The sequence below is a fragment of the Thalassophryne amazonica genome, chromosome 10 (genome assembly GCF_902500255.1).
Source record: "Thalassophryne amazonica chromosome 10, fThaAma1.1, whole genome shotgun sequence".
Taxonomy (NCBI): Eukaryota; Metazoa; Chordata; class Actinopteri; order Batrachoidiformes; family Batrachoididae; genus Thalassophryne; species Thalassophryne amazonica.
Window position 1 is genome coordinate 87849764 of NC_047112.1, and position 10133 is coordinate 87859896.

The following is a 10133-nucleotide window of genomic DNA, read 5'->3' on the forward strand; positions in this document are numbered from 1 at the left end:
CGCGGATTGAGGAGCGAACCTGCGTCAGACAGGACCCAGCGCTAAAAATAACCAGAAAACGGTTCCAAACAAAAACTATTTATTATACACCTGTGTTTAAAAGTGTAAAAACATAAAAAAACAACATCCCTCTGGTGGAGTGATCCGCGGCTCGCTCTCCAGCGCCCGCAAGGATCAAAGCCGGCGCTCCTGGACTTCCTACCACCGCCAAACACCCCCCAGGTGGACACGACAAACTGATTCTCTGTGAAGCAAAGAGACGGTGAGGTAAATCAACAGATACAACTATATCTTCCAATAAACACACGCTGCCAGCAACACACTCAGGTCAGTGTCTTTTTTACTTTATGCAAATGAGCAGCCTCTCACAACAAGTGGAGGATCACTTATCCTTCACGCCACAGCAGTGAGAAGCAAACTACGCAATTCTCTTTACAATTCCAGTACACTGTGTAACAAAACACCAAGTTACTATCAACAAGTACTTAAACACTTAATTACCTTTTGTGTGTGCTGACAGCATGTGTCCTCACCCCTCCCTGCTTCACGGGCTCGATGTGTCAAACCCAGGCGCGGTCCTCAGCGTCTCACAAACGAACGTCACAAGGTCGAGTTCCCGGCAGTTCTGCTTGAATCACACATGACTTAAATGCAGAACGCCATCCAATTATCTGCTTCAGCTGCAAGTCGTCCAGGTTGCACGTGAGCACCAAGCACAGGTGCTTTCCATGATGTTGATGAGGGTGAAGACTCTTCAGCCAGCACCTTCTTCACAGACAAATCAGCCCTCATGCCACCTGGAGAGCAAAGAAAAGAAAAGAACACCAAAACATCCAGCCACGCCCCCCCCCAACACACAACAGTACCCCCCCCATCAACGGGAAGCCTCCCGGCGACCGAACAGACCAGGCCCGAGAACAGCCCCTCCCTCCGGGGTCCACGTCAGGAAGCAGACGGCAAGACAGGCACCGCAGCTGGAAGGCCGGCTGGAATCAACAAAAGCCCCAAAACATTCCCCAGAACAAGTCCACTCACACAAAAAAAAACATAAAACCCACCCAAAACCTCCCCAGGGGACCATCCCATCAAACCCCGGGAGGAAAAGAAAAACTCCAAAACACAAAAACCCAACACAGTCCCACAACACAGTACAAACGTAGATGCATAAAAGAAAAACAACAAACAACCCCCCCATAATGACCTGCAGAGCCCAACCCCCCCTCAGAAGGCCTTCATTGCCAGTTCCAGGAGGAACAGCCAAAACCGTGATCCCACAAAGGTCCCCAGGTATATATGGAGTGAAACGGTGCCCCCCAGGGGACCGTATCATCAACCCCAGGAGGCACCCTCCCCACAACCCCGGAACCCCAGATCCGGTCACACTTGGCCGGCCGGTCCCAAGCCAATTCCCCCCCCAGAGGACCGTCCCATCAACCCTGGAGGCGGAACCCGGAAGGAAACAAAATAAAACCAAAAACCAACCCCCGGAGGACAACCAAAAACAACCCCGGGGGGATATAAAACGACCATAAACCCCGTTGCCCTCCCCGGCACCCCGAAAGACCCCAGGTCCCTCCCAGAGCCCTTTGGCGGCTCTATTTTGGCAAACGGCTCAAAATAGTAAGCCGGAGAAGGGAACAGGTAAAAACTAACCCAGCTCCAACCCCAAAGCGCAGCGGAGAACCGGAAATACGTCCGGTGCCCCAACTCGACCATACCCCAGCCACTCGGGAGGGGTGGAACTACCGAAATGGCAAACAGCAACAGATCGGCCCACCCCTCTGACTGAGGCATGTCTCCGCTGCACCACACCCCGGCAACACCCATGACAATCGGTCCAAAGGCTCACCGAGGCTGGAGTGGAACCGGGCCCTAACCAAACCAAAAAGAACGCCTCTAACACCCCCCCCCCTAGGTGCAGAGGTCTTCTGAGAATGCTCAGCGTGACCAACCTGCACCACCCCACAACCCACAAGACAAGCGGTCTAAGGGCAAGTGAGGTTGGGGTTAGGAATGTAGAGAAATAAAAACAACAAAACAAAACGACCCAACAACCCAAACAGAAAATACCTAAAAACACACACAATTGACAGGTAAGTGAGCCCAGGCGGGCTTCTGACCGCCTATCACTCCACCAGATACGCCCCTACCTCCCCAAACAAGTATAACCCCTGATTAAAGAAACCAAACATTTACGTGTGCTAGAAATTTTTTTTTATTTTTTTTATGTGGGTTCTTTTGCCTGTCCAAGAACACTTGGAGTTACGTCACCGTTATTTCTCTTGACGCTTACGTGTCGGGGCAATACAGGAATCTCGACTCGTCCGAGCTGCATGGGCTCGTCAATAGGAGGAGCCGGAGGTCCCGTCGGAGGAGCCGCAGTGGGGCGAAGAAGATGCGGCCCAGCTTTGTGTCGGGGAAAGCCCCGAGACAAAAAAAACCGCTCTAATGGGCGTCCTCTCTCGCGTCCACGCTCCTTCATCCGATCATCTAGACGAATCACCAACGATATTAGCTCGTCTAAATCGTTTGGCTCATCACGGACCGCCAGCTCGTCTTTTAATGACTCATTTAACCCGTCCACAATTACGCCTCGTAAAACTGCGGCATTCCAACCTGTGGGTGACGGAGTTATCGGCACCGATATCGATAGTGCCGCAGCTGGAGCAGCAGGAAGCAGAACAGCTTGCGCTGCAAGCTCCATAACACGGGCATCTGTTTGTTTAATTTGGTTCGCGAGATGCTGTAATTGCTCCCGTATGTTCTCCAAGTGTTCCTGAACTTTTTCGACAAAAGGAACCGCTTCTGCCGCTGGGTCCATTATGGAATGGCCGGGAACTACTGTTATGTGTCGACGCGGATTGAGGAGCGAACCTGCGTCAGACAGGACCCAGCGCTAAAAATAACCAGAAAACGGTTCCAAACAAAAACTATTTATTATACACCTGTGTTTAAAAGTGTAAAAACATAAAAAAACAACATCCCTCTGGTGGAGTGATCCGCGGCTCGCTCTCCAGCGCCCGCAAGGATCAAAGCCGGCGCTCCTGGACTTCCTACCACCGCCAAACACCCCCCAGGTGGACACGACAAACTGATTCTCTGTGAAGCAAAGAGACGGTGAGGTAAATCAACAGATACAACTATATCTTCCAATAAACACACGCTGCCAGCAACACACTCAGGTCAGTGTCTTTTTTACTTTATGCAAATGAGCAGCCTCTCACAACAAGTGGAGGATCACTTATCCTTCACGCCACAGCAGTGAGAAGCAAACTACGCAATTCTCTTTACAATTCCAGTACACTGTGTAACAAAACACCAAGTTACTATCAACAAGTACTTAAACACTTAATTACCTTTCGTGTGTGCTGACAGCATGTGTCCTCACCCCTCCCTGCTTCACGGGCTCGATGTGTCAAACCCAGGCGCGGTCCTCAGCGTCTCACAAACGAACGTCACAAGGTCGAGTTCCCGGCAGTTCTGCTTGAATCACACATGACTTAAATGCAGAACGCCATCCAATTATCTGCTTCAGCTGCAAGTCGTCCAGGTTGCACGTGAGCACCAAGCACAGGTGCTTTCCATGATGTTGATGAGGGTGAAGACTCTTCAGCCAGCACCTTCTTCACAGACAAATCAGCCCTCATGCCACCTGGAGAGCAAAGAAAAGAAAAGAACACCAAAACATCCAGCCACGCCCCCCCCCAACACACAACATGACTGCTGGGATAGGCCTCCCGTGACCCTCAGTTGGAGTAAGCGGTTGAAGATGAGTGAGTGAGTTGTTATAAAATGTTTTCCAGAAAGGATCAGCAAAGATGAAATGGCATAAACAAGCAAAAATCTAAAATTTGAAAATGACAATTGATACTTTATAGTTTGGTTACTTTGGGACTTTGTGGGAGGCTTTTTTTTCCAAAACTGAGGAGAAATCACAATAAAAGGTCAAATATAATAATCATCTCCAGCGGTTATTTAGCAGCTTCACCTTGGCAACAGAGTTCAACTCTTAAATGATGTTGTTTGTTATTGACAAATCAACCGAGACAGGAAGATTTCATGTGCTTTGCGTAAATTACATCATTAATTGAGCAATTCTTCAGTGTGGTCTTGGATGGATTTGCCAAGTACATTATGTAATATCTTCCATCTTCTAGCAGATTTCAGTATCTTCAACATTATCTCTGTATTTGATGCTTTCTGCATTTAACTCTATACCCCATGGTCATGGTTGCTAAGTGAACTATCACTGTGTGTTTCCACCAGGTGTTCTATGTGTCAGACCTGTTCAAGGCAAGGGCAAAGCCGGCGACACCCCCACCCTCCCCCATTAAGAAGGAGCTTCTCCAATCATCTGACATCATTGAGAGGAACAACCACCACAACATGGTGTGAAAAAGGCCAACCATCTAACCTGTGACTGAGGAGCCAATCGCAGTGCTACTCACCTCCCATCGGACAGTAGAATGTAGCGAAGAGAAACTAGCTGCTTCTCAAATGGCATCCTCCTCCCTACTGCAACGCCCTCCGAGGTGCATTGAGGACTAGGGTGTCAGATTTGAGATTTGCACAGCAAGAGTCCACTCTTACTATCCAGAGTTATTATTTACTATTTTGTTATCTACTAATCAACATATGAGCCCGTTGTTTTGAGCACAAACAGAAAATCTAAAAGAGAAATGGGTAAAGAAGCTGACAGGCAGAGCTGAGGGTGTGGAGACTGGATAGAAATGTAACCGCATCCAGTAAAAATGTGAAGAAGGAAAACACAAGCCCTGCCTACCCAGAGAGGGATTTGCCGTGTTGTTTCCTCTCTGAACTCTCTGTGGCCTTGGAATATCGTAGGACAACAACTTCCTGAGCTCCAGGAAGGATAATACTGCAATTCATAGCAGCATAGAAATATTAACAGTATAGAAAATGTATAACTTATAGCACTGTTTTTAAGTTCATTGTTCGTGGTCACCACTCGCTGCCTAATATGTCTCACCAAAAACTTGATGGTGCTGATGTCCTTGAGACAGAAATATTTAATCAGGGAAGCTGTGTCATGGTTTTAATAACACACATGCAGGCTATTTCTACTGGGGACGGGGGGGCATATGCTGATGTTGCCGCGCCTTCATGCTTTGCATGTCTTCTTGCTTTTCAAGGCTGTGACTTGCATGTGCTGGCATCGGTATCTTATCATATTGGGATTTTAATGCCGCATTTCCACAAAGAAGGAACTTGGAATTCCCTTCCTGAAGGTGGAATTCTACCTAGCAAACTCAGGCATGGTTTCCAGTCAGTTTCAGCATGGCCGTTTACTGCAAAACATAACAGTAATTATTTACTTGGAATGATTTATCTACTTTTGCACAATAGTTCACAAACCAACATAGCTGCACTCAAACAAATGACTCATTGGATGAACTCAGATCAATTTTGTGCAGGATTTCCATCAAATAAATATATGTAGAGCCAATTCAAATAAAGTGCATCCATGCAAGATAATTTAGTTGGGACTACATATATTTATTAGATGGAAATCCTGCCCATAATTGAACTGAGTTCATCCAATGAGTCATTTGTTTGAGTGATACACTAAAAAAAAACTGGCTCATTGGATTGGATTCTACATAATAAATATATGTAGTCCCAACTAAATTAAATTACATTATCTTGCATGGATGTGTTTTATTGGAGTTGGGGTTACATATGTTTATCAGATGGAAATCCTGCACATAATTGAATTGAGTTCAACCAAAGAGCCATTTTTTGAGTGTGTTTGTTTAATCTAAAATATGTGTAAATGTTTTGAAAAGGTGAGAACATCAGGAACAGTAATTACCAACCATAGTTAACTTAGCTAATTTGTTAGCCAACATGCTAGCAAGCCATCTCAACAATACCAGTGTTTTAACAGAGTAAACTGATTAACATTAATGTGTGCAAGATTTAGGTAAGTTATTTAAAGGTTTTGGTGCCAGAGCAAATGAAATATCAGCCTTCATGGATGCACCCTTGTTGAGTCTCCCTCAGTTTGAATTCCTAGTTCCTACAGTCAAATATATGAGTATTTGGACAATGACACAATTGTAATATTGTGATTGAAGTGTAGACTTTCATCTTTAATTCAGTAGAATATGCAAACATATTGCATTAACTGCAGGAATTACAGCCATTTTGTACACACACCCTTTTTCAGAGGCCAAAAGTAATCAGAAAAACTAACAATTACAAATATAGGGGTTGTTGTTCATACTCTGGATGAAAACCCTATGTACTCAATGACTGCCTGAAGTCTAGAACCCATGGATGTCATGAAATGCTTCCTTCCTTAAGATGCTTGGCCAGGCCTTCGCTGCAAGCTCCTTCAGTTGCTGCTTGTTTGTGGGTCCATTTGCTTTCAGTTTCATCGTCATTAAATGAAAAGCATGTCCTTCTGGACGGAGGTCAGATGACTGACTTGGCAATTGAAGATTGTTCCATTTCGTTGCCTCCAGAAGCTCTTGGGTTGCTTTGAGAGTATGTTTTGGGTCATTATCCATCTGCACTGTGAAGCACTGTCCAATTTGGTAGCATTTGGCTGCATCTGAGCAGATAGTACAGCCCAGCACACTTCAGAATTCATTATGCTCCTTTCATCAGCAGTCACATTATCAGTACACACCAGTGACCCATTTCCACTGGCAGCCATACATGTCCAAACCATAACACTGCCTCAGCCTTGTTTGATAGATGATGTGATGCACTTGGGATCACAAGCCGTTCCTTTCCTTCTCCACAGTTCTTTTGCTAACATTTTATTACAACTTAATTTTGGTTTGAGCTGTCCAAACAGTCTTGTTCCAGAACTAAGCGGGCTTCATTAGATGTTCTCTGGCAAAGTGTATTCTGGCCTTCCTATTCTTGAGTGTTACCAGTAGTTTGCGCCTTGTTGTAAATTCTCTGCATTTATATTCATGAAGACGTCTCTTCATTATAGACTTTGACTGTGACCCCGTTCTACTGCTTTCAGAGTGTTCTTGACTTTGCTTGATAATGGAGCTTTCTTCACCACCACCACCAACAAAAAAATAATTCTATTGTTGTCCACTTTAGTTAACTTCTGGAGTCATCCAGGCCTTTTGCTGTTGCTTCGAGCACCTGTGTAGTGCTTCATTTTAAGAAAACCTGCTTACTTAGGGTCTGCGCCTTTCTCTGCCCCTGACCAAGGCAGCATCTCTACATCTGGAGTTGGTCCCTGGGTGCTGGACTGTGGCTACCCGCTGCTCCTAGTGGTTGGATTGTGTCTAACTGTAATAAGGATGGGTTAAATGCAGAGTACAAATTTTGTTGTATGTATGTAGAATGACAATAAAGGCCATTCTACTTCTAAAGAAGTAAGAAGAATAGGTAAGTCAGATCTTGAGGTCCAATGGTATCTCTAGATAAAGTGACGCACATGAAAGTCTGTGACTCACTCTGGACGGGACTCCAGTCCATTGCAGGTAACTTTACCAGCTTGGACTGGTATCAGTTAACAGCAGGGTGGGTTGGGTCAGTGTAGATGAAGTGTCTTCCTCTGAAAATTGAGGGGTTATGTACTGTATAAAAATGGCTGTAATTCTTAAACGATTAATGTGGTATTTGTGATCGTACACAGAGACAAAAATTACAAATATTGTGATTGTCTAGATAATTATTTACTGGACGGTACATTTAATTTTCTCGTAAAGACAAAGGCAGCATGAACCCTCCAGTGTGATATAAATCTGTCTCCACATCAGCACATTAAGCTTTTTATAGTGAACTGTCAGCGCAGTCTAAACCCGGGAAGTGGCATTTCTTTAGATTTGGAGAAGGTGGGATATGAGTATATCCTGTGGAAGGAGAGAGGTAGATTTCTTCACCTCTCACCATTATGTAAGTGACGTGGCTGTGCCGCGGTGTGGGAGGGTTCCTAAACAGGAAGCGTGATAGGTGGTCTTTATAAAGGAGGGCAGGTCATCACAGTGGAAAGAGGGTGCTGATATACTGCAAAACTGGCACATTTAATTTTTGGGATGATTTGGGCTCTTTCTGCTGGCAGGGTTGGCTCTTATCCACCCAATCACTCATTGGTAATCTCAGCATGTCCATCGCTCTTGTGCTTTTGTGGGTATGGCTGTGGTTTTGCGTGTACGTCTTGTATGTGTGTGATTGTGTGTGATTCATTTATATGAATGAATGTGTACATATGTTTGAGCGCTGTACCCTGTGAACACACCTCCTCCCCCTAATGTGTGTGTGCACATCACCGTGTGTCCAAGAGAGCGAGAGACCAGGTGAAAATTATAAAAACTGTGGATCTAATATTTTTTATTTGCTGTATCTTTAACCTTTTATATTTGCAGCCTGTCCTGTGTAATCACAGTTATACAGAAACAGATGCACAAGCCCTGTTTATTTACAGCCTACTCAGATATTCTTCTCCATCATCACACTCCGCCATGTTGCACATCTTCGTATAGTCCGTCCTATCATTTCACTCTTTTTATAAATATATAAATAATGTATAGATCACTGAAATTAACTCTGTAAGATATTGTTTCTTAACACGTTTAGATATACCCACTTTGAATACAGACCTGTGTTCTTTACAAAATGCTGCTTAAAAAGCATCGATTGACAAATTTTTGCATTTAGATAAACTATTGTAGATTGTTATAGTTATGTTTGTAATATGCATTCAAAAAAATACAGCGACAATTGTATTAAAATTCACTATTAGTATTTTTGTATTGTCTTTTTTGTACAAAAGAAATAGTAATAATGCTATTTCATCTGCTCAACGTACTTAGCTCTAATACATGTGCTTTTAAATAAAAAGCTCATTATGATTGCACGTTTGGTTTTGTGTTGACTGGTGTGCTTCCACTGCAGTGTCTTAAGGTGTGACTTTTACATGTTTGCAATTGTTTATGAAGATAATGTACAGTAATTATATTGTGGAATATAGTAATAGTAATGATATGCCAGCGATTATTATTGTGGTTCTATGTTGTATGTTCCCCAACCTCTAGCAGGCTATGTAAGTGGTTATTGATAGTTCCACCTTTGCACCTGAGAGCACTGTGCACCTGGCAATCCCTATATTATGCAGCTGTACAAGTCTGCCTTCTGAACACAGACTTGCCTGCCGAAGGACAAGAAGACACTTGGGCTAGGAATGTACTCAAAGACCTGGAGTTACATCTGGCCTGAATTATCTAGGTATCTGATTTTTCTTTTTTTTTTTTTTCCATCTGTCAGTTACACTGACATTATTCTGTTTAGAGTCAAAGGTCCTGACAAGAGGTTGGTTAGAGAACGTGGACATGTCCATCAAGGGAAATGTACAGAGAGCCTCTTAATATACAGTAACACCTCTGGTCAATTTAGCATGACAAATTCACCTGACCAACTCAAAAATAGCAATAAATTCCCACAAAATTTTTGAGTTCATAAACTTAAAAGTCAATTGTTCCCAGACCTTAAATGTTTTGATTATATGCTACTTGTACCTCATGATATACAAATAATGAGTGTTTATGAGTTCAATGATACAAATATTTCATGAGGTGAAAGCTGCTTTCACCAAATTAAATATTCCTTCCATTGAAAGAATGTTAAAACATTCATTATTTGTTTTATATAACAGCTAAAATAGATCCTTGTCATTTGATATTCTATTTGTTTCTAAACAACAGAAAACGGACTTATATTTTGGTGTTCCACTGCTGCTGAAGTCCAACACAAACTTTAAACAGAAGTCCAAATTGTGACGTGTAGCCCGGTGATGCTGTGCACTGACTTCGTCCTTCCAAAAAAAAAAAAAAGACTTTGTGTAGTTCCTCAGTTCAGCAAAAAAAAAAAAAACACGTCAGCCTTTTAGCCGAACAGCTTTTCAGGCCTCCAGATGGCTTACAGTGGAGTGTAATATTGTGTGTGTGTTAGAAGAACTAGCACCATAAATTAGCTTTTTCAAATCGTTGTCACACACTCCACCACGTCTGTTTTAAAGCTAAGCGCCGTCCCGCTTATGTGAGCGCGCGCACACTCACACTAGTAGGACGGCGCTGGTGGTGGTGGAAGTGTGCTCTTCTTACTCTTTTTCTTTCGGCTGGTTCTCGTTCAGGATCACCACA

The 10133-nt window shown here is 43.7% G+C and overlaps 1 protein-coding gene across 2 annotated transcripts in view; it reads left to right on the forward strand.

Moving 5' to 3' along the window:
- The window catches only part of plpp3 (phospholipid phosphatase 3), an 86872-nt gene extending 81481 nt beyond the window's left edge, over nucleotides 1-5391 (forward strand). The window contains exon 7 of one of the 2 annotated variants that reach the window (XM_034180444.1): nucleotides 4267-5391. In XM_034180444.1, the coding sequence (XP_034036335.1) occupies nucleotides 4267-4395 (129 nt within the window). In that variant the 3' untranslated portion in view covers nucleotides 4396-5391. The remainder of the gene's footprint in view (nucleotides 1-4266) is intronic. The other variant, XM_034180445.1, reaches the window with a different exon arrangement.
- The last annotated feature ends 4742 nt before the right edge of the window (nucleotides 5392-10133 follow it).